Source organism: Pungitius pungitius, chromosome 19, assembly GCF_949316345.1.
Source record: "Pungitius pungitius chromosome 19, fPunPun2.1, whole genome shotgun sequence".
NCBI lineage: Eukaryota > Metazoa > Chordata > Actinopteri > Perciformes > Gasterosteidae > Pungitius > Pungitius pungitius.
The window spans coordinates 6,535,928-6,561,014 of NC_084918.1; the positions used below are offsets into that span (position 1 = coordinate 6,535,928).

At 47.7% G+C, this 25,087-nt stretch overlaps 1 protein-coding gene across 1 annotated transcript in view; it reads left to right on the forward strand.

Moving 5' to 3' along the window:
• c19h8orf34 (chromosome 19 C8orf34 homolog) overlaps nucleotides 1-25,087 on the forward strand; it is a 40,613-nt gene that overhangs the window by 7,915 nt on the left and 7,611 nt on the right. The window contains exons 2-11 of the mRNA XM_037456644.2: nucleotides 746-890; nucleotides 1,104-1,235; nucleotides 2,773-2,892; nucleotides 2,991-3,019; nucleotides 3,690-3,853; nucleotides 6,926-7,092; nucleotides 16,285-16,420; nucleotides 19,854-19,939; nucleotides 20,046-20,119; nucleotides 24,823-24,949. Of these exons, the coding sequence (XP_037312541.2) occupies nucleotides 746-890; nucleotides 1,104-1,235; nucleotides 2,773-2,892; nucleotides 2,991-3,019; nucleotides 3,690-3,853; nucleotides 6,926-7,092; nucleotides 16,285-16,420; nucleotides 19,854-19,939; nucleotides 20,046-20,119; nucleotides 24,823-24,949 (1,180 nt within the window). The remainder of the gene's footprint in view (nucleotides 1-745; nucleotides 891-1,103; nucleotides 1,236-2,772; nucleotides 2,893-2,990; nucleotides 3,020-3,689; nucleotides 3,854-6,925; nucleotides 7,093-16,284; nucleotides 16,421-19,853; nucleotides 19,940-20,045; nucleotides 20,120-24,822; nucleotides 24,950-25,087) is intronic.

The window sequence follows — 25,087 nt, forward strand, 5'->3', positions numbered from 1 at the left end:
TAATTCCCATTAGTGGATTCTAAATTTGCATGCAGAGAGCGTTGTGGCCTCGACCCTCAACACCTGGTTAGTGTGACTCTTCGTGCTTTCAATCTTTTTTTACCTTCTGCAGTACTTTTCCTTGTTTATGAGTCTGTCAAATGAATGTTCTCATTGCCTCCCTGTTCTTAAATGCATCATCCCCTCGCAATATTATCAACTTTCACATCTTCTTAGCACGCAGATAGCCGGTAATAGTTAATCCTAGTCATTCTCAACACTGACATCATTCAGCCGCTTCTGCTTTGGCCTCCGGCCCAAACATCCATAATGCTGTTCTTTGGATTTCTTAACAGATTATGAAGCGCTTTCTCTTTTTGCCTCGTGACCATTTTTGAAAAGACACAGAAATGCTGCGGTGTGTGTTTTTCCCGCTTGTATTGCACCGAGCGGTCTGATTTTGACGCTTGTTACGAAGTGACACAGAAGTGCCTCAAAATCTGGAAAACATACCGCCTCGTTTTGGGACATTTTGTGTAGAAAATAGTCCAGCAATGATAAGAGGCTTAGTCCTCCCTTGATAGTGCAGTGAACTACATAACAAGACTGTACTGGTGATTGTATTGGCTGTCAGGATTCAATATGTTTGTCCTCCCCAGAATGGTGGACACTCCGCTGGCCGTACTCACTCTCTCTCTCTCTCTCTCTCTCCTCACTGTTGTTCCCCTTTCATCTAACTGCTCTCCGCTTTACTCTGCTCCTGTAGGAGTTGATGACCAAATTGATAACTGAGACTCCCGACCATCCAATCCCTTTTCTCATTGATCACCTGCAGACCAAGCAAGGCAGCCCAGGCAAGCTGCACAGAGCTCTCTCTGGCTCCGCAGCGCTGTGGGCACAGAGCTCCCCAGGTCAGTGAACGCGCAGGGCGAGCGTGCACGTATGCAGGGCGAGCGTGCACGTTTTTTTTTTTTGTTTCTTTCTTTTTTAATACAGACATTATGTGATGCGTATCGGCTGAAAGAGACGCAGCGGAGCTAGTAAACCCGTCCCGCAGTTATGCTTTCTGGGATTTCCGTGACAGGGAATTCATAACGGGGGGATGTGACGATCTCTCCCAGCAGAAAGCAAAAACCCTCGAAGGGAGAACAGCAACTATGAGAAGCTGTGGCAGATTCACCCAAAGAAACCGAAGAAGTCCAAGAGTGACCTGGCTGTCTCGAGTATCTCTCCTCCCTCACCAGAATCCAGGTCTTGTAAGTTTCTATTTTTATTTTCTTTTAAAAGTAAAAAGTCATTTTTAACCCCTGAAGATGCACGGACACACACAATGAAGCTGCACAGTTTTGATGCTGTCCTTGTTGTACCCCAATTACGCACTCCATTGACTTTAATCTCCATTTTTAATTTGATATAATGATCTCCAATTAAAGTTAGTCACAGTCTCTAGTCCAGCATCCCACATCCCTGCAGATGACTTCATCATGAAGTGCTACACACTGGTTTCTGCACCGCTGCACGAGAGGAAGATGAACTGTTCAAAAAGTTCCTAATGCAGATGAGAAGATCTTCCTTCGTCCAACCTTTTTTCCTCCGTGAAAAATGATCGTCGCTATGACGTTGGGATGAAGTATGACGCTCGACACAATGAGCATCGGTCAAAAAGGGGAGCAAGCGGAGCCGCAGACTACTTCAATAATTCAACATTGCGCTCTGTCAGTGCCAGACGGCTCTATTTTAGGCCGCGGTCTGAGCATTTCTCTCAATCAAGAGGAAATGGGTGTCGAGATGAGGGCTTGAGGTTGAAAAGAAGGAAACAAGTGTGTGTGGGGGAGTAGGAATAAAGTCGGCACATCAAGGTGTTCTGAAATGATGCACATTTATGAGAGTAAGAAACCTTCAAACCGCTACCTTTTTTTTAAAAGTCAGAATACACGCATCGGTTTCTGGTGTAAATCAAAGGAACTGCCACTCAACGTTATTGTAAAACACAACAGCTGTCAGAAACAGGAAGAGGTTGATCTCCCTCTGTGTTCACAGTTTGATAAAAGGGTTAATGTGCTTTGGCCTCACTTTCTACAGTATCTGATTGCTTTAATGAGCAGCCATAGCGGGAACTCAACCCTTAATCTGTGCCGGTAATACAGCACATCCCAAGTGATGAAGCGTATATATTTTTTTCATCCCCAGTCTGTATTGGCAGAGTCTCTTTGTGTTTATGGCTGTTACATCGCCAAGTGGCTCGTTCAGACTAAACGGAGGATGGCAGATCGACGCGGCCGTGCTGTCAAACAGAAGGCCGACGCTTACTCACATCATGTCTGTTCTAAAATCCTTTCCTTTTTATGTTTTACATAGTAGGCAGCAAACCGTAGCAGGTGGACCTGTACTTTTGTTTGGCAGCTCTGCATGACCCGCTGGTTTTACATGTTGTGATAGAGCTTCACAACGTTGGATATGGATGAACCACAAGCAATGCCTCCACCTATAAGAGAGAATCGCTCTTTTCATGAATAATGTCTGAATTCAACGGTTCATGAATTAACCACCGCATAGAAGCTGTAGGAGAGGTGGGTAAGATGTCAGTACAGGATGTGGGTCACTGTCCCCTGGCCTCCGTCCAGTCAGCACAAATTCACTTATTCTGCAGCATTTCACCAAATCCTGTCTGTACGCAGTGGCAGTGTGATTGTACATTTAGTTTTTTGATGTTTGGTTCTGAAAAAAAAACATGTGCTTTCAGAGGATGTGACCAAAAACCCGTGTGTGTGTGTGTGTGTTTGTGATGTCCAGTGCCGCGGTCGATCGAGTGCCCGTCCTGGGACTGGAGGGAGAGCCGTGACTTTGACGAGCTCAGCCACATTCTGCAGGAGAGCAAGAAGCTGGGCAAGGCGCTGGAGAGCCTGTCACGCAGTGAGTGGCAGGAGCCGAAAGAGCCGGGATTTTGAGCGGCATCCGGTGCTTCTTTGTGCTTTTTTTTATTTTTTAAAAGCGTTTTCTTCTCTCTGCAGGTATCGCCGTCTCCGACGAGCTCGACCAGGTAGATAACGACTCCAATGTTGGCGAAATGGGCGTCACAGTTGTGTGGAAGGAGTTCTGTGATCCACTCCCGCCTCTCGTCTGACGTCCACTAAGAGCCGTGTTTAATAACTCCTCCCACTTGTCTGACCGGGCGGCACTGCTCTTTTGAACTCCCCCCCCCCCCCCCGGGAGGGACGTGCGAGAGTGATAACTTCAGCAAGCGCGTCTCCCTCCCCCCTGCTGATTTGGCCCTGCCTGCCCCCCCCCCCCCAACCCCCCCAATTGTCTCCCAAACACAACAGCGCAGTAGCTGCCCAGTCCGCAGATGCACAGAGGCATTTGGATTGGATGGGGTCTTGATCGTAGGCGACACACATGTTTTGATTTCCCTTCTTTCTCTGTGGGACTGGACTGGGGGATGAATGCTGAACACCTGATCATACGGAGACATGAAAAAGCATTTCATGCCATATACCTTCATCCATCCAAAGGCAAGCAGACGTATATCTGAGCGGGAAGGAGACAAATCTCAGAACTCTCAGACTGACTTTTTATTGTTGGAGAACACAGACTGATTATAGCAATTATTCAACTCCTCTTGCGTCTGCCTTTTTTAATCTCCGTGTCCCTGTCTGCCCTCTTCGGTCTGGCTGCTCCGCGTCTCACTATGTCTCTGTTGTCCTTTGCAGAACTTGGGAGGCTATAACTCGGTGGTGCGCCCCCGGGTGGTGGGGGAGTGGGTTGGTCGGGAGGAGGAGGACGCGGACCCGCTGGCCTCCGAGATGCTGCGGTCCCCCGTCCCCCGGGCGAAAACCCAAGCGTGCTGGAGCGGAGACGGCGGCTCGGCTGCGAGGTCAGGTGATCGGCGTCCCCAAGCATGTTTAGTCACACACATGTGCTCGTGTGAACCACAAAAAAAAAAAAAACTTGAGAAAGTTCACAGAGCTGTTGTTGGCTCTTGCTTAAAGGAGGAGGCAGACTTGCCTCAGGAATGCCCGTCCGAATGGGTTCGATAATCCCATTTCAAAGGCGTGATTAAACATGCGGGCCATGATGCTGCTTCAACCCAATTTTGAATTAAAGCTAACCTCATTTCTGTGCGCTCAAGGCGCCACCCGTTTTTTTGACAATCCAATTGCGTCACACGTTGAACTGTAGAGTGTGTGAAGCTCTCTCTCTCTCTCTCTCTCTGTGTGTTTGCCTTTTTCCACCTTTTTTCTCTTCTTAAATTCATGAGTTTGCAAAACTGTCAAGTTCTAAACTAGCCGTTTACCTCCTGGACTTCCCCTTCTAGATGTTGCCACAGCTGTGCGTGCGTACAACTTTCTATGTGTGTCACATGGACCTCGGCCGCTGGTGTGACTAATTAGAGGACGGTCGGATACAAAACCGCAAATCACACACACACACACAGTGTTGATCTCATTAGGGTTACCGTATGGATTAAAGGCAGAAATCACTCCGTTAGAAGCCTGAGCTGGGAGTTAAGGCCGTGTGTGGGCTGCTCACTGGTGAGCTCTGCTCTGTGTTCCTTTGGAAAATGAGAAGCTTTCAGGTTCTAGCGTGTGGATAGAGTGAGAGACGTGTGCAGCTGTGTGTTTGGGACGCCGCAGCAAACCAAAACAATCACAGCGCATTCTCTTATTAACTGAAGGGGTATTTAGCCCCTCTATTGGACCATTTATATCAACTCTTAATTGCATTAAGTGAGAACTTCAGCCCACTTCAGATCCAGTTTGAGGATTGAGATCACTTTTATATCCTTTGAGTTTTTATCCAAAATGGGGTAATTGAGGGTACCGGTGTGAGGAGGGGAGGAGGGTTTTCTATTGAAGAGGGGGGAGACTCCAAATCCTTTCAATCAGGAGAGACCTCATGAAAGCCCAAATGCAGTTTAGTTTCTTTGGCCACTTTTAGGGGAAAGAGAGGCCATGAATCCAACAAGAGTGTACCATAACGGTTCAGGTGAAAGCGGGAAATGCCTGAAGATCTCAATGGATGTTTTTGTTGTTGGAGCGGGGCTTCTGATGATGGACGGACACTCTGAGGCCCAGGATGTGATCTGCAGCGTGGTGTCAATTTCTTAAAGCTGTAGAGAGGAGACAGTTTGAAAGTGTCTTGGTATTGATTAACTCAGACTATTTTTGAGTGAATGACGATAGTCCGCTGTGGGAGACGACCTGCGGGAAAAGGGTCAAACATTTCCGCTAGATTTCACCATGAAACCAACACATTTTAGATAAAGTTAAAAGTAAGGTTTGATTATGTTTTATGTGTCCGATGAGATCAAAACGGCCACTTTGACCAAGTGGAAAACAGGCAGAGCTCCACTGTCCAAATTGAGCCTCGGTGGACCTTCTCCTGGTTCCTTGTACGCTATCGGTTACCTTATTTGTCAGCAATGTCCCATCTTTCTCCCCGGACTATGTTAAGTTTACTCATTATCATTTTTGAACTCCCTGCTTCTGTCCCTCGCGTCAGCCCACCTGTCACCGAGCATCATGTGACAGAGCTGGCAGGGGGCAGAAGCTCTCTGTTCCACTGGCTTCAAAGTCGAGATGGACAAGTGCAAGGAGCACAGGGAAATCGAATGGCGCTGTGGCATTGAAATATTTAAATGGCTATTATTCAAATGGCTTCTCCTCAGTCTCAGTCCAGGGGAAGGAGACTTCCTCGTCCCATGCTTATGAGAGAAAGATCATACTAGACGTAGATGGAGGAGAATCCAGCAACACCCACTTTGATGTTATGGCTTTGTTTATCATCCTTAATGACAGGGTTGTGGGGGGTGGGGGGGGGGGGGTACAAGCTGACACTGTATGAGTTGCCAGCATGCGCAGTGAGCCAGAGAATGTGCGATATGAGGACTTTGTCTTGCTCTCGCTGCAGCACTGTGGACAAGTTGATCCGTCCAATCTGAAAAGATTATTAGCTGCCACAAGAAAATGTTGGACTTCGCTACTTGAAGAACAACATTTGTGCACCAGCCAACTTGCTTTGCTCATTGTAGCAGAGCTTATTATCCCAGAAATACTACACGGCGAGTACCAAGACACATCTGTCATTTTTTGACCGTTCCCCCCCCCCCCTTATCTGTGAATAGAAGTCATTAAACTGAGATTTGCATCAAATTAATACTTCCCTGCTCTGCTAATGCAAGCCCTTACCCTGTGGCATGTGGGAATTAATTCATCAGTAAATGCTGAAGCCCGCCATCCTAATTGTATCAGTGACTTTGACTGTATCGGAAGTATCGATCATTTGGTAATCTTTCAGCTGTTCTCCATATTCCGCTGACGGTTTCTCCCGAGGGATGAGATGTGGCTTTAAAAAAAACAAATGTGAAGATACGCATCCAGTTTCCTCATGTTTTGATTCTTTAATTAAAAACAGCTCAGGCGATGGCGCCGTATAGCTGAACAGCTGCAGTGAGCTGTGTATATCAGATCACTATGTATGGCAGTATGGCCTATTTTAGAACTTGGATAAATAAGTCTTCCTTGCATTTCTGCTTTCCCCTGCTAACCTTTCACAGCGAGGTGTTCTGCACCTGCTCGGCGCTTAATATTATTATTTTGTCCAAACACTCATGGAAATGCTGCCAAATGCAACAAGTGATCAAACCCACTTTTGAATGTAGTCGCACATTTACGCTCTGCTGAAGCAGATGGAACACTGGATTGTATAAATATGAGCCGGAAAGATGTAATTACTATAAGAACATAGTTATTATAGTTTCTGAAGGGCATATTTCCCTAGCAGAAAGCGTGTTATTTTGAAGTACTTATTGATGGCCAGGAGTGGGACGTAATTAGCAACAGCTGATGTATTTTAAGTCCTCATAATAACATTCATGTTTGAGAGTTTAAGAGTCTTTTTTATTTTGCTCTCCAAACCCGACTCCTTTATCTGCTTACCTCTTCAGCCTGAAGATGGAAACAAAGAGCAAAGGGCTGAAGGAGCAGCAGCAGCATCACAAGAAGCTCTTGGCGGCCATGTTGTCTCAGGACTCCTTCGATTCGGTCCAAAGCCCCGCCCCCTTGGTCGCAGAGGAAGAGCTGGAGGACGAGGACGATGCAATGGAGCTACTGGGTAAACGCCACTTATTCCACGAGTGCACCTCTATGCTATGAACAGAGACATCAACCGTGTGAGCATCGTTGTGCGGATCCCTTATAGTTAATCAAACACTTCTAATCCTGCAACAACAGGTATGTTAGACAAACACCTGTCTCTTTTTTTTAATCTGTAAGACTTAGTTGTTTTTGGTTTCTTTGAAAAAGGGACCTAGGGACAATTGCATTTGGATTGCCAAGTGGTATCAACACACTTACTGACTTGAAAGCATCGGGTGTGTTGAGGTGACTTTGGGGCTCCTTCACGTGTGTTCAGGGCGACGCAGACGCTGCACTATTGAAATATAAGTCGATGTGAGGGAAAGCTTCCGGGGCGAGAGGATGGTTACGTACACGTGGGCCTGTCCATGCAGACCGTGTGCAGTGGGACGATCGCTGGAAGAGCAAAGCTGCGGTCGGTTTATGTGCGGTTCTAAAAAGAGCACTTCAGTAAGGGCTGTTTGGGGGGGGGAAACTTTGCTTCCTGTTTACATAGTTCTGCCAGATGCTGTCAGCCAGAGAGTCGAGGCATTCACACCGACATCTGACGAATCACACCGTAGCTGCTTTTTGTTTACTGTGTGTGTGTGTGTGTGTGTGTGTGTGTGTGTGTGGATCACATTCCTTCATGCACCCGGTGCGTGGCGCCTGGGGACGGATGGGTAGGCGACAGAGTGGGTGGAAAGAGGTCGCGATGTGCGGCCTTTGCTTCATTGAGTCGGAGGGTCTGCCGACGGGTCGTCCCGTCTGCGCGGACACAGGATGTGATGCCTCGCGCCAAATTGAGTTTGTTGTCTGAAAATTGTTTTCCGTGGCAAAGCTGTCTCTGGAGCAAAGTGGTTTCTTCCTGCATCGTAGCGTTGCAATAAATGAAGACCGTACACACAGCGCAGATTTCACTTCACTTCATCATTTATTGCACCTGCAGCTCTTGCAGAATCCATCAAAGGTTGAATTTTTGAACTACACCGAGAAAGGTCAGCTTTTCTACAAATAGAACTCAATTCAAAGTCACGTACTTTCTTCAACGTTAGTGAACAAATGTCACACGGTTGTTGTTTTTTTTGGGGGGGTGGGAAATAACAGCTTTTTTATATTTCCGTGACTACAACACGGGCCCCAATTACAGTGTGTCAGTGTCGCCCGTCGAGCCGCTGCTCTGTGGTGACACGCGACGCGACGCACGTCTCAGCCCGCCGCTCCGCTGTCACGGCACCGGGACGCTTGTGCTTGTTAGCGGGGTGGCTTCAATGGGGCCGTTTAAAAGGTGAACCATCTCTGATCGACGCGTGGCAGACGGGCGCAATGCACGGGATTTGCAACGGTCGGTTGTTGTCGTTCTCAAAGCTCAAATCCAAAAGCCATCGCTTCATTAGCTGCTCGTAAAGCAAATTAAATAATCTAAGCCAAATATTTTAAAGTCACCAGAGCCAGGCATATTTTTCTTTTTAAATTGCATTGGAACACTGTTTCTCTTGGTCAATTGCCTAATTGACGAATACAAAAAGTAATTAAAAGTGCATGTGTGGCTGAGCACAAACTAATTAGCTGAGATTGACTGTATTCCTGCTCTGCCTCAAGATCCACAAGCGTCTGCTCCAGCGGAACCAGGACAATGGATGCACTCAGTGAAACAGTTCAACATTTTTGAATTCATTTTTTTTCATTCCTGAATTTGATTAAAGATGCCGCTTTTTATATTGTACACTACTAGAATAGCAAGTCCATTTGTCTGACCGTTTGTAATAATGATCAAAAAGTAGCCATGTACAGTTATATAGAAGACTTGTCGACAGGTGAATATAACAATCAAATCGAACTGTGACTATTCGCACCACTTCCCCATTTGATGTGGACCGTCTGTATGGCGCTTTCCACAAGACCCACCGTCGCCGTCACGCCGAGCGCCCTCCATCACCAGCGTGGGCACCGATGAGTGATCCTCGCAGGGCTCCGTGGGCCTCATTTAGAAGAGGAGCCTTGGCACCAAATTCTGTGGCCTTTCGACCAAAAGCATGCCAAAGATGACCGATGTTTCTTGGCAGCCGGCCGTGATCATGTGATAATATATCGATTTCCTGAAGGAAAAACCGCTTTCCCTGCTGCTGTCCCTATGAAGGTCAGCAGCATGCCTGGAGCTGGTGGGGATTCAATCACTTGCTCAAGGACTCTACATCAAGGAGGGTCCTTGCTGTTGAATAGGATCGACATTGAGTCCATTAAAATGTTGTGTTACGAAGGCTCCAAGTACTGTGGTTGCAATTTGTAGTTGTTTAAGGAAAATGTCATGATAATCATAATACTACAATCTATTGTTGTATTCTTTTCTCCTAATTTCTAGTAATACAATAGTCAATTAATAGGATCAAATAGCCTATTTGTTGCATTGGTGTATATGAAGTTATTGCCCCTCATGTTCTCTTTAATGCAGTCATTAGTGCTCCAGGTTTGCTTGGAGGCACGTTGTCTATTTTAGCGTTTGATTAGAAGGACCTCTAGTGGCTTCCATATAGTATTACAGCTGCTGTGTAAAACAAAGCCAGATCAAAAGGGATTTTAACAGCATATTTAGCAGATGAGTGCATTTTGACACACACACACAGGTACAGCGGTTTGTTTGGTTTTCTGTGTAGTTTGGTCAGTTTTGTGGCTACGTTTTACAGACTGAGGATGAGGATCCTATATAGTAACTAAATTAGGGGCCTGTTGGAATAGTTTTACAGAACTTCAGTACACTGTTGTACTGTTTGAATATGAATATAATTAGGATTTGTTGTGCTCACACTTTCAAAAGGATAAAATAAAAACTGCCTTCTTGATTCTCCAGCTGTTCACTGGAACAGTCTTAATTAGATATATGCTAAATAGTTGCTGTCAAAAACATTGGAAATGAATAATAAATAATAATAATGTGCTTCACATCTTCTTGTAAAGCCACAGAAAATCCGAATTCGAGGTAACGCTGGGCAGTAAGACCAGTTTCATACCGAGTTCAGGGTGTGTGGAAGGAACATTCCGCCTTTGGCCTTGCAGTGCTATTTCATGGTACATTAATGAGGCGAGTTAGCCAGTTAAACTAGCTGCTCCCGCCATCCTCAGGGGCAGTAATCCACTTCAGAGACCCTTTGTATTCTCAAAATTGACTTTTGTGTTATTTACATGCCTGTAGGCCCTTAAAAAAAATCTAATTTATTATACATTTTAACTGTATCAACTTGAACAAATGATAACTATTAAGCTTTTTATGTTGCTGAGTGAAGAAATTGTTTATTCAGCTTATTTGGTGGACACTTTGCACATAACTTGCATGTTAAAAGTCCTGTTGGAGGTTGTGAAATCTCATTTCACCTGCACACACTTTCATCTCGGTGGAGAATAATAAATATTCACCCGCATGAGTCCACAGACCCTTTCAGAATGTGGACTCACCCCGGGCTTGTTTTCTGAAACCGGAGAGGGGGGCGTGAGAGTAGCGTTACCCACTCAGCGGCTCACAGTGAGCGTTTGACGGGTCCGGGATGATGAAGCTGTGTCTGATCTCTGATACACACAGAATAAAAGCAGTGTCTGGTGGATGAGTTACAATGTGTGTGTGATGCTCTTTTGTTTCAGGATGTCATATCTGCCTTCATCAGGCCGGTATGTGGGACGATACCATAGCACTTTTCTTTTTTCTTTTTAAAGCTTTTTGTTCACCAAGATAAAAGTAAAAGATATTCTGTATCGGGGGGGGGGTCATCTATTGCATACAGACCCCTTGCCTCTGAGGGGGATCAAAGCCTTTCAACTCCCAGAGGCCTGACCATTTACTTAGTCCCACTAAATTGGCCGACGTCTAATATTTTTTTAAATAGTGTGAAAACATTATTTTAGCCCCGCTGAAAGTGTTGGACCACCACTTTTGGTCCAGACTTCCCCTCAGAGCACCATTGAACCTTAACCTCCAGTGCCACCTGCTGGTCTTCACTTATCCTCAACATCCACCGCTCAATGGATCCAGTACTCTGGTTTTATGACCAAAACCTGCCAAACTAATAACCCCTCAACAGCTTCAGGGGTGCTGGGTAGCTCTGGTAGCACGCTGATGTGCTAAAGTGACATGTTGAGCATTTAGCTGAAACCCGGTCGCCTGAGTACAGCCTCAAAGAGCCACTTGCATTGGGTAGTGTGAGCAACGCGTCGTGTTTGACCAACTCAAAATGTCCTGTTGCTAAGTGTAGAAGAGCAAAAAAAGACTTGCTCATATCAATTCATATTCTAGGGTCCACATTCACTTGCCATGTGACATTGATCTTTGCGTGTTAATGTAACTCGAAGCACTGAATGGGCTGATTGCAGCGCTGCGAGAGCTGTCTCCTTGTCTGCCTTGGGCCAACATTCAGCAGACAAGGCACACACTTCCTGACGCCAGCAGCCCCCCCCTCGACGCCCCTCCCACCTCCCCCTCACAGACACCCTCCCATCGCCCTCATTGCCCCCTTCATCCTCACCCAGACACGACCTAGAGACACAACAGTTGCCCCTGGAGACGATGTAAAGCAACACGACTACAGCCTTATCTTCTCAGCGCATCGAGGGGAGGGGGGACGCGAACACACACATCCCAACTGAGCAGCAGAAGCTCGCCAGTAAAAATAAAATAAAAAAGTCTCTGCTGCGCCCAATTTGCGGGCCTGTAAAAGTGAACTGCTGCGGGACGCTGCGACGTGGTATTAATGGAAGTAATTACCACGAGACCAGCAGACCGCTGCTAGATTTACGGTATGATGACCACGGGCGTCATCCCCGGTTTAGCGTACGAACTGAGCAGATTATCTGGATTTGAGGGAGCTGATATGGGCACAGCGATGCTGTATTGTTGCTGCTGCAGCCAGAAGGAAAACAAAAGATGGGAGATAGACACACAAGGACGGGATCTGCGGACGGCGTTGTTATCCACAACGTCAGATAAGGGACATTTGTGAATAGAGGCCTTGTGTATTCTGGGTAAACCGGCTTGAAAACAGTGACGCGTGCAGCTCGATTTAGAAGAGTTAAACAAAATAAATGGTTACATCACGTACATCACCCGCCTGCTCTGCTGCAAAGTCAAGATTAAAGCGAGGAACAGATGAGTGAGTTCTAGATGATGCCATTAGTTGGTGTGTAATCAGTTGTCAGTGTGTTTTTTTTGTGGTTGAGCTCTGTGTTTGTGATGCGCGCAGCTTTATCTATGATCTCCAAAATAACTTTTGTCAATTCAAACTCCGCTGCCCTCCTGCCATCAACTGACGAGTGTTTGCAGCCTTGTTCCAAAGCAGTAAAAACACACACCAAGCTAAATGTATAATCCACTGCACACTTAGCAACAGATACAAAAATGATCATGAGATTTCCAAAACACAGGCAGCTGGAGTCGCCGTTCCGACCACAATGACGGGCACTGCGGTGCATGGAGACATCGGGCTCTGCTGGGCCTGCAGTGACGTCCCGATCACGTCGTATTTGCGGTTAGGAAAGCGTTAAAAGGCGGTTTGCACCAATGTCTCCGATAGGACTTTCCACACTGCGTTACTCTGCTCACGTGTGTCCCCATCTGATTCTGATCAGGGTTTTTACTGCCATGTTTTAAGGCCAGGAAAGGGGGGAGGGGGGGGTTGAGGGTTGCTATTGAAAGCCGAGACATAATTATGAAATGTAAATTGGATTTTTTTTTAAATTTTATTTTAATTTCTTTTTTTTTTTATTACAAAGCCAAACAATCGCGTCCCGGGCCGAGACATCACATCAAAGACGTCTGAGTGACGGCTGGCCGCCGAGTGGAGGCCTTTGGTGCTTGGTGCTTAATGGAAAACGAATGCCGCCGCCGCCGCCTGTACGTGTGAGGGCAACTGAAGTGTGAGGTCTGCGAGTGTCACCGAACGTGTCGGCTCCAGCGTGCGCCGGGTGCCTACATCAAGAATGGCGCTCACACATGTGGGTCCCTTGAAGGCGATTAATTACAGCCCGGCGTTGTGTGGCGGGACGCCTCCTCATGAAAGAATGGAAAATCCAATTATTTCACTTTCAGATGAGTGACACGATAACTCGCAGCCCTTGGATTTGGTGTGTGTGTGTGCGCGTGCGCGCGCTCCACGTGTGGGGTAGTGCGTGAGAGGACAATCCCTCCCTCCCCCCCCCACCCACATCTGTCAACGTGTCAAACCCGGAAGGTGGATATTAAGTTATTTGTGCAGCCGGTTGCGCCAATTATGTCTCCAGCTCTGTTTTTCGGAGGGGGGGAGCAGGGGGGGGGAGGGGGGGGCAGTTGCTCGGTCGCTGTCTAAACAACATTAAATCACACGGAAACTTGGAGGGAAGAGCGCACTGAACACTCCCTCCGCTCCTCTCCCTCCGCTCCGCTCTGCGAGTGAGTGATTGCGGCACGGAATTCCTCATCGTTCAGGCCTTTTGTTGGGCTCTCATCGCTCAAATAGTTTCCATTTCCCCCCCCTCTACCTACCCCCAGCGCAGGCCCGGTATATCACTGGGGTGGGGGGCAGGGGGGGGGGGGGGAGGGAAGCATGCATGGTCGCCCCGGTGCCCCCCGACGGGCTGACAAACGGGCGAGTGTGGACAGACCTTTGTTGTGTCTAGACAGAGGCCCTGGAGGCTGTCGTGGTCTCGGGGGGGGGGGGGGGGGGGGAGGCCGCTCTCATGGGTGACACACTGTAAGAAAAACGAGTAGTTAGACATTCGATCCTGACATAAAAAAAAAAAAAAACGAGCAAGGTATCCAGGTAATAACGATGTACGCGTCTCCCTCGTCGTCTCGTCTGGCCAAAAGGGAGGGACGGGGCGGGGGCCGATTCCGCCTCGGTACGAAACGCGCTGAGCGGGGTTCAAACCTCTGATGCGTGCTCCGTACGGCGTGCAGCACGAGCAAGAGCCGCGACCTTTTAGAGTGCCCGAGATCAGCTTTTCACCTCCCTCCGGCACGGAGGTCCTTTCTCACCGGTATTGAGTCCTTTTTTTATATTGACCGGAAAGGAAACCCGTCTGAGAGAAAAAAAGTGACAAGAAGATGTGGGGGGGGGGGGGCGGTTGCCGTCGTTCTTTTCTGCTTTCCCGTGCACGCTGCAGCCTCGCAAGGCAGCGCTTCCAAGCGTCAAGTCATGATTTGTATCACAGGCGATGACCCGAATAAAATCTGGCGTGCAACATTAGTCAGTTGCCAAGAGAAGGGAAATGTTTAGAAGGCGGGGGGGGTCGGACGAAGAAAAAAGAGGGAAAGGTGAAGGCCCGAACTAGAGCGGTTCCCACGACCAGCGAATAGCACAAAATCACTGGTGGCTCCCTGCCCCCCCCCCCCCTTTGAATGCATATACCATGATGAATGGGACATTTAATATGGCCCTGCTTAAGGATTTTACTGCAATGAATCCGTCCTCCTCGAACCACTAAAACAACACGTCTCAACACAACAACAGTTCTCAGACTGCGTGGACGCGGCGTGAGGGACATGACGGATGAGCTGATGATGATGTGGTCAAACTTCAAGCAAAGCAAGAAACTCCCAGACCTTGTTAAAAGTCTTTAATACACTCCTTCATTTTGGTTTTTTGGTGTTGTGATGTTGCCCAAGCTACTGCAGTTAAACTGCGAACAACATGATGACATTTGTCGTCACCTTTTCGGCATTTGATGATTAAACTGCCTTTACTTGTAGTTTTCTCTGGGAAAGAGTTTAGATATTTCATCGTGGACCACCCCAGACGCCTAAGCATATAGGACCCGAGCCTCGAGCCAGTGGATTAGAAGAACCGGCACACGTAGGTGTCTCGTCACACTGATCAGGTGAGATGGTCTGGCTGATGAATGGAGGGAATCCTCCTGAGCAGGTTTCATTCAATTGAGTCCAGGTGATTAGTCATGCGTTCTCCCCTTTCAAGGTGTGAGACCCCCCCCCCCCCCTCCTTAAACCTCAAAAACCAGGGGCCAGGTAACGTGACCCTTATGTGTGTGTCTAGCCATTCGAAACCAACATTGATACTTTTCCCCTAGACGGGCACACAGCCCCGCACTGTATAAGCGAGAGCAGAACCCCCCCCCCCCCCCCCATCCCCCCTCCCTCCCTCCCTCCCTCCCTCCACACACACCCTTTTTCTCCTGCCCACCCATTGGCGAAGCTCCGAAATTCCTCTGGTCTGACGAGAAGAACGAGACAAATATTGTTATGGTGATCGGTCAAAATGCGAGATGTGTTTGGAGAGATTGAGACTGGGAAATTTAACCAAGTCAAGAGCCCCGACACCCACTCGCTCCCCATTCTCATAACACGGAAAGTACTGCAGTGTGTTTCATCTCTGGAGGATGCATTCAAAACCAGTACGCCCTGGCGCATTCACACTCTCGCCTTTGAACCCCTGTTCTGTTTAATGAACCGTCACCTTTTGTGTTATTCTTTTTCAGTGCAGCTCTTTCATAAGTCTTGTTATTGGCGCGATTTATGCTTTCTTTCCCTATCATGCTAGTCCATTGAATAAAAGTGTGTGTGTGTGTGTGTGTGTTTGTCTTTATGCAGGACATTAGGTACTCCCCTATAATGGCTGTTGTCACACCCAAAACCTTTGATTGTCCCATGTGGAGTGATGTCATCGCTCAAGAAGCAGCTGTGTTTTGAGATAAAGCTGATATGTTCTGACAAAAAATATGAGAAGAAAAGTGAAAAAAGGCCTGTTAGAAGCACATCTGCTGACATGTAACCATAATGCCTGCAGATAGAGTAAGAGTTTAGGATCAACAATACTGGCTTTCTGATGCATGTGCACTTTATGGGCCGTGTGTGTGTGTGTGTGTGTTTGCTCCGGAGCGCACAGCGATGGGTCAGACGGAACCAAACTTTCCAGCCCTGCGTCTCGCCGCTCGCCCTTTGTCCTTTTTGTCTTCGTGTCCCTGTGGTGTGTCATTGACTCTTCACTGCATCCCTCCACATAACAAAGGCTGTTGTGTCGGCGATGACGGCTGTGGTGGATGCACAGCGCGCTGCGAGGGAGCAGGATGTTTATTTACTGCTGCGCGCTCGGTTGCTCCCTTTTTTTTTTGGGCCTCGACGCAGACTGTCATCGCCGGGCATCACGCTGACACCAGAGGGACCAAAGTGTGATTAATGAGCGCCCTTTCTCTCCCTCTCCCATCTCCTCCCCCTCAGAGGACCTGGATGACCTGCGGATGGAGGGCGTGACGGGCTTGGCTCCGTCCGGCAGTAAGTTCAGCCAGGGACGCAGCTCCTATCAGACGGAGCCACAGGCCAAAGTCACTCTAAACATCTGCTCGAGGTGTGCCAGGTAAGTGTTTCCTCCTTCCTCTTTTCAGACAGCGCCGCGCCGTACGCTCTGTTCTTGCATGGGGCTTAAAGGGAAATCAAGCGTATCGTATCTTCCATGAGTTACAGCTCTGATCCAACTCCTGTCAACAAGTGTCAAACTATCTACCTAAGGCTCTAAACTATACAAAGTGAAATGCATTTGATCTAAACTAAGCTTGCTGTTATTTGAATGGGTTTCATTTTCTCCATCTAAATTTGGTTTTATCCCGGGTCGTGACTCCTCCTGCCGAACCCTGTGATCCCCTGCCCCCCCCCTCCCACTCCCTCAGCATCTGTGTCAGAGATAGCATACCTCAACATTGAGAACATGGAATGATATCACATCCGAAGTGCATTCTGGTGTTGCTTGTTTTCACAAACTCCGCCGTAGCTTTTGATAAAGGTCTCCACTATCTCCCTTTTCTCGTCTTTATCGGCGCTCTGTCTCTTCTGACACATTTCCTGTCCCCCCCCCCCCCCCACCCCGTGAACCACAGCGTCCGTGTAGCGCTCACATTTCTGTTAGACGTGATCCAGCAGGCAGGTGTGGGCAGGAGTCCTTCCTTGATTCCAGTCGAAGATAAACGGGTGTCTCTTCGGTGAGACGCCACGCACACATCTGCCCTGCACGGCCTCCTCTGTTTGGGGCTTGGAATTTATCATTTTTTATAATGTTTCCTGCTCTTCTTTCATTCACGCTGCTTATCAGGGGGTGGGGGGGTGGGGGGTTTCGCTCCACGCACCGGCTGCGGTCGGGATGTTCCCAACAGTCTCTGCAGGGGGGTGAACGCTATCAGTGGACTCGCAGGAAGTGTATTGACTCGGTGTTTTTAAGCAAACCGTTTACGTCTTTGGCTCATCCTCGAGTCCTTGGGTTCGGCAGCGGAGCAAAAGCAGCATCTGTATCTGGAGTCGTTCTTGGCCCGTGCTTTTTTTTTTTTTTAATGACCTGAAATTTCAGACATCTGTTCTCCTTCACTGTCTTTCTCCCTCCGTCTGGTCCAGTCCAAATTCTTGTTTCGGCTTCTATAACCCGACCCCCATAATACTCCCCAATCTTTATTGGCCCAGGAGTCATGGTCTTTCATAGTCATATTTGGTGAGTGTCTAAGCGGGACTTTTGTGCTATAATATGAAGACACACGGAATAAAGTGAGTGTTGCAGGAGCATCACACGTGATAATGAATCCACGCATGTGCATGTGCATGTGGATGTGGATGCATGCCCTTACATGAGCCGACAGTGGAGTCCGAGGTCCGGGAGCAGCAAGGAGGGCAGCAGGCCTAACATTAGACTTAATGTGGTGTGCTTTAGCACTCGGTGTTGATGGGATTACCAGAAACACCTTTTTGACCATGGCTCAATATGGGGCCAGCCTTTAAACTGACTCCTCAGAGCACTACCACATGTGGCACAGTAAGTGCCCCTGTGTTTCACACCTGCAGACAGGCCTACCGTACAGATGTGACCTTGCTGGCGTTATTTTAACTTAAAGACGCATTTTTTTTTTGGTATACGTTCAAGGCTCAAGGAGATTTGCGTGGGATTCTGTCTGATTAGAATAGAACTCTCCCAATGGTGACAGAGAGTTGCTCGGCCCCGTATGGACCTGTGAACCAACGCTCGTCCAAGTCTGGACAAGCATTCCTCACATACCCGTCACCACTCATGCAGACACATTTTAGAATCCCACTCCTGTGGGTCGGTGAGGTCCGGCATCCTGTGCGTCTACACTTTTGCTCAAGAGCAATTGTCGCTGTACCTGCCCCCCCCCCCCCCCCCCCCCCGCCCTTTTTTTTTTTTTTTGGTTGTCTAAGCGGTCAAACGAGACGGAGCCTCTCGGCTTCACCGCTTACCACCCAGGGCCAAGCAGAGGTGACTCTTACTTTCACACCTACAGCGTGAAGGCGAAAACGCGGTTTCTCCCTCGCCAGCATTTTCCTTAATTTACAGCAGCACTCCTGTATGTTACTGTGTTCAGGCCAAAGGACACAAGAAGTGAATAAATGACTGTTAACATGATACATGTGTTATCTTTATTGCGTATCAATATAGGTTTTTTTTATATATATTTTTTTAATTTTAGATTACTTGCCCCCAAGCTGAAATGCTTCCCATGCTTTGGACACCGTCCATTGTCCTGGCCCGTGTGGCGGGGTCAGGAAGCTCGCCGCTTCCCCCTCTCCCCCCTCTCCGCTGAAGTGTAAAGTGCTGTGTGTGGCCTCGGCGTTCTGTGGCTGTGTCCCTGTCCCTCTGGCGCCAGCTGTGGTCGCACCAGCATCTCATCCACCCTCCTCCACCACGCGCCCGCTCCGTCCTTGATGATTCGAAATTGATAGATCTCAGTAACCCTCTTTTGGGTTTGTAGTCCTCATTAAATGAATGGCTTTCCTATCAGGAATGCACTGAGGGGAGTGGTACTGGGGGACTTGCGGCCACGGGCGGCTTTTGTTCACAGAATGGGAATGCCTTGTGATTTTCATCTCGGGTACTTTTTTTAATGGTCTTTTTTTATTTTTATAAAGGCCATTAAAGAGCGGGAAAGACGAGGCGAAGGATGTGTAAAGAAGAAAAGAAACAGAATACACTTTAAGAAGCGTGCACTGCTTTGACCCTCGCGGTGGAGGTAGAACCCGAGAGACGCTGCGGCTGCGACGGAATGCAGCCGCACCATTAAAACACAAGGATTGCTTTCCTCCGTCTTCAGCTAATGGCTGCCCACCATGACATGGCAATAGCGCGCAGCATTTTGAGCTAAAATGGTGTTTAATTACAGTGAATATGGCTTCAAAAAGTGTGAAAAATGTGTAAAAATGATGAAAGCAGCAAAAAGCCACGTATCATATTGTTATCTTGCTGCTGAGAAGTTATTCCAACCATTGTTTGTCTTTTACTCCCAGAATACTTTCCTTTCTCAGGAAAACTTTTATTACCTTTTTTTAAGAACACATCTAAATCTCTCAGAGCCGCTCCATTTCAGTCCAAACGGATATCTTTGGAATAAAAAAAAAAAAAAAAAAGGTGCAGGGTGGGGGCTCGGAACACGATGACGCGCAGTAACTGAATGATTTAAGGGCAAACGGAATCCGCTTCGTCAGAGAGTAGGTCGGGAAACCGCTGGTCTGTCTACGGTTCAGTCCAAGCGCCACATGTCTGAATGCGTTACTGTGGCTACAAGCAGAAGCAGCAGTGAAGAGTTCTGATTTGTGCCCCCAAACTGACCCACGTGCCCTTCATCTTCTTCTCGTCCCGCGAACACTTCCTCTTTTCACTCATTACGTTCGGGCTGATGGAGACTCGCTGGTCTCTGCGCGTCATCTGGCGCTACATTTCCTTGACGTGGCGCGTTGTCGATGCTCATTTCCCATTTGGCTGCCGTGGTGTAACCGTGCGGCATGCTGTTGTCTTTCAGGTTGCAGGGCGACAGCGTGTCAGACGGCAGATCCGAAGAGGACCACAAGTCTCACATCTCTGAACAAGCTGTACCTGACATCTCGTGTGAGTTGCACGGGCACAGTTCAAATCCAAAGTAGTAGCTTTATTTACAATCATGTGGTCTCGCGCTGTTTTTCCTTCTTTCTGCTGTTGTGTTGTCTGAAAGCAGCTCCGTTGCCCGGGGTGGACACAGTGGCGGGACGTTTGCTGGAATGCGACGCCTTGTCTCAAGTGTCAGGCTCTGTAAGTGTCCTCCCCACATACATCGCTAAAAACTATTTAGGATCACCTTCCAGCCATCGATCACCACGTCACTCTCTCCTCCTCGGCTTCTATTGTTCCAGAAAAAGAAGAAAAAAAAAAAAAACACCTCGAGCCTGTCGTTGTAGGACAAAACGGATCCGTCTCTGTGCATCCATTTCAACGTGCACAACACAACGTGGGGCTGAATGAGTGATGGATATCTCTCCCTCTATCACTTTCCTTCACCTCCCCTTGTGTGCAATCTGAGAGGATTAAAGAGAAAAGGATATCTAGTGACAGTGACGAGAATTGAGGCTGATTTGGAGGTTTCTATACAATAGGCCTGGATATTTATGGGATACAGGAGCACAACCAGTTGTGTTCAATAGCAGGCTCGCGTGATAACTTGACATGCTTCAGGGGGGGGTGAAATCTTTAGAGCCTTAATGTGTTACACGCCAGGCTCAGACACAGGCAGACTTTCACATGCTGTTAATAAGGCGGGCAGCTAAGACGCCGGTACCCTTTTTTGTTACAATTATCGCACAAAAAGCCAAAACCTTTTTTTTTTTTTTTTTTTTTCATAATTGCCCAATCTAAGTGTTAGACAAGGCCTTTTTTTTTTTAACGGCAAGAAAAGGGTTTGGAGTGGAGGCATTACTGTGTGTGTGGAGCAGATGCAGGGAGGCTCCTGACTAACTGGGAGCAGACTTTTAGAGGCGGAAAGACCTGTCGAATCAAAGCCGGCAGTCATTAGGTATTAGGCCAAATGCGCTAGCCACTGCACAGAAAATAGAGACAACTGTACACTATTAAGTGCAAAAGTGGAGGCAAGACGAGACGTTCGATGCTGTCAACTTTATCACCGCTTCTCATGTAGCTCAGTGAAATCCGCTGATGAATTTAGCTTCCTGCTGAATGTCAAGTCCTCTTTACCACTTTCCTTCATGTCCACGTTGAGGCATTCTTTTTTTAGCTACTTACAATAAGGGACCAAAAAAGGTAGGTGAAGTTCTGTCTGGCACACTTAATACGGGGGGGGGGTACTAATGTATCCCGGGTGGAAATCACAAGTGCAAACGTCTCCGGTCATCTACTGAAACTAATGTGGCCGTTTTGTGTTTAATTGCTTCTGATTGGCTGTCTCAAAAAAGCCAATGCAATTTGTAATAGCTCCCTATTTTAACTGGCCCTTCAGGGGCTTGTGGGCCACGATCACTAAACACTATGGAAGAAAAATGTCCCGCTTTTATGAGCTTATTTAGAGAAAAAAAACACAGTTCAAGGAATAACTTGACCTCTATTTTTTTTTTAAAACATCCCTGCTCTACCTTTTTAAGGATCGTGTGCCCCCCTGCATTGGTATGCAAGTGTCCAAGTGCGTCGTTCCTTTGTTATTGCTTTTAAAGATCAACACATTTCTTCACGATTGGCTGTCGTTAAATGAAACACGCCGTGCATTGGACAGGACCCCGGTTTGGGCAGTAAAAAGTTGGGTGAAAGTAAACACTGTTAATGGTTATCATTATTAGTCTGAAAAGGCCCCGTGCCTGTGCCAGCTTCTTTTAGGTGATAATTGCCTCATAAAGACAAAAACTTTCCTAAAGCAATCGCCAGAGCAAATTCTCCCAACAATCCCTCGATGGTTCCCTTCCTGTGAGCAGCAAATGATTTGTTTGCATCAAATTCAGCCCGTGCCGTACGGGTGTTACCACCATAAAATCTGCCAAAGGAAACTGTTCATTTGTATGGTAGAAATGAGATAATTAGCGCGATGAAATGCCATGCGTGTGATACAAGGCAGAGCCATTGTGATGGTTTGTTTTTATTTCCACCGGAATATTGGCAGCGTTTCAGCAGATACACGTACGTGCACGGCTTCCAGCGCTTGGCACCGGTCTCGCCTCCACACCTCCGCAGCTATGCACGCATGGCTATCATCTGCGCGGAGCTGTGTCATTTCTAGAGAGGTGATGTTAAGTTTGTTTAAAATCATCTCCCGGTTTGACTCATTGTGGTTCCTTCAACTACTCCAGTCATTTGCCCTTTACTACTTTCCAACCAGCTGCACTCTTCTTGGCCTCTTGTTCTCCTCTGGCTGTTCTCGTCGGGCCGAGGAACAGACGCTACGTCATTCAACCCGTCTTTGTGACGCTTGAATGAGAGTCTACCTGCGTTATCAATAATTTCCTGTTTTGCCAGCTCAGTGATGAGCCTGCGGACCCCGAAAAACAGTCCGTCAAACTATTTTGGGGTGGACTGGTTTGCCAGAACAACTGGAACGGTTTAGGAGTTGCGTGTTGCTCCTCGTACAATAATAAGAAAATGATTCAACTCTCCGTACAGGTTGGGAGGGTTGGTTTTCATTATGGTCCAAAAGTGTGCTGGAGGCTGTCTCGCACATGTGTTCTTTCCCTCACACGTGAACTCGTCCTACACCTTGCTGCTTGCCGGGCTACATCATGTAGCGCGTGGGATGCAGCCTGGCTTTGCAGAGACAACGCGGCGGTCCTCCACGATGTGTAAAAGTGCACGTTTTGGCTGTTTGTCTCTTTCCGTTTCGATCTCCTTTCACTGCTAGGGAGGTGCTTTGTGCGTGGTGAGATGCTACCAAGGGTTAAAGGTTACCCGTCAAAAAGCCAATGGCTTTTGGGAAGATGGCTGCTGCAACGGAACAGGAACCAGAAGCAGATGGAGACAAACCATACATGTGCTTCTGTTTGTGTTTGCGTGTGTGTGTGTGTGTGTGTGTGTTGGTTCTTATAATACTCTGCATGACCACAACAAGAGAGGCCATCAATTGTGCTTTGCAAAAGGCACCAGTCGGCTCAACCCGGGACTGCGTGCACGCGTCCCCCGAGCGGCTGATGATTCTGCTGACCGCACACACGCAGGCTATAAAGCGTTCGACTCCAGACTTCAATCCCCTTTCCTTCTGTCCTGTTTGAGCGTTATACAACGGTTTTGGGCTGTGCCCCACTGACATGAATCTGCTTGGTTTTTTATTTTGGAGATGATTTAAAGGAGGTGGTGAACGGGTCTCACTTGCGCTCGTGTCACACATTGCTGCCGATAAGGAGAATAGCTGCTTTTTCGTTGTGTCTCCTTAGCGTGTAATCAAGTCCATTTTTAGTTTGGTTTGTTGGGTGCAGTTGAGCGCCTTGCAGATTTCAATACGACTATTTAACATGAACTGTTACGCTCAACAGGGGACCTGGTGGCTGTGCATGCCTTCACCAAACGTGAGGCAAACAGCTGCCATCTTTGGACTGTAATGTCTGTTCATTGGCTGATGTTATCTCGAGTGGTGAATTGCTTGCAGACCCGGTACACTTTGTTTGTTTGTCCTGCCGTGCAGGACCCAGCCTATGTGGGTCCCAATCACAGCCTTGTCTTTCCCGTAGTGGACAGAGGAAATGCACATTTTAAACTGTGGACATGGCTGATAAGCCTAAATCTCCATATATCAACTGCTCTCCAAATAAAAACAGTTTTGCCCTGTGGACCATTTAGTGAAATAAAACATTGAAACACCTTATAATTTAACAACCCACAGTAAAATTACAAGTATGAGCTCAGGGAACTTGAACTAGAGAACGGTGGCTTTGTTTGCCTGGAGCTGAGGAGACCCTCGGAGAGAAGGACGAGATGATGTCATGCTGTTGGATTTCGGGGGATACCGCCATGGAGTTGTTAATGTTCAACCCGCGTTGCTTCTTTACGAAGGCTGTAATCAAGGATCGGTTCGTGACGATGTGGTTCTGCTGCCACAGAACCCCTCACGTATCAAACATCGACCCTGGGAATCGCGTCATTCATCAGAGGATCTCTCATGTTCAGCCTCCTGAAACAGGCTTATAATCCCCCTTGAATCCTGAAAATCACTAAATGAGTGACCTCTTAGCTGAGATTTTGCCTGTTATTAAATGCTCTTGGAAGACTGGTGTTCTGGATATCACCAGTTCTCCAAGACCCTTGACCCGTGTCAGCAGTTTGTCAAGTCGACGCCGTCTCTCGTCATATCGAATGACGCATGTGCTGCGTTATATGGAGCACGGACCGAGCTCAGCTGGAGGTGGAATTAAAACATTTCTCACCTGCGCTCATGTGCACGGAGTCCATTGGCTTTAAAGCTCATCCGGCCTCTTGTGTACCATCGAGGCCTCGGGCGACCCGAGTCCGTCAAATCCGTAGGTGATCCTGTCTGTCTTGCAATTTTTTATTTTTTTTTCCCTATCCTTTGAAATATGATCATGTGCTATTTTCTTGTACGATAGTGACTCTAATGCACTCTGTGGGAACCGTCCAAAACGGCTGGATTTTTATGAACTCCTGGTGCGAGATCTGCTGGTGCCACGTTGTTTTTCCAACGCCGTACGCACAAGCGCTCAAAAGACTTACCCATAAGTTGTGAAAAAATTGTCGCGAACCACTACTGACGGCACTCGCCGAACCGATGGCACCGCGCGCTCACTCTCGCTTTCATCTACACTTGCCGTGGTTTCTTGTGTTTTTCTAAAGCCCATAAAATAATAATTGCCCTTCTTTCTTTCTTTTTTTTTTTTTTTTTTCTTCCCCTAGCAGATACGGCTCAGATATTTCCCAGCAAAAACTGAAAATGACATAAAGAGTTAATTGAAGGGTCTTTCTTCTAACGCCACTCTCTCTCCCCCCCCCCCCCCCCCCCTCCTCCCTCCCACCAGCGTCAGCCGGTCTGGGAGGCTGATCTGAAGGCTGCGAGAGGTGGGAGCGCCGTCGGGCGCACCAGCCCGCTGCTGGGCGACTCCCTCTTCTCCAAAGAGCTGGAGAACATGGGCAAGCAGCTCGCCGGTAGGCCCCTCCTTCATGTTTTTTTGTTTTTTTTTTAGTGGCGGATGGTGTGGAGAGGTCAGAAGGAATGTTTTAGTTTTTGGAATAGGTTTACACACACCCTGACCAAAGAGAGAACCCATTCAAATAAATGTCCAC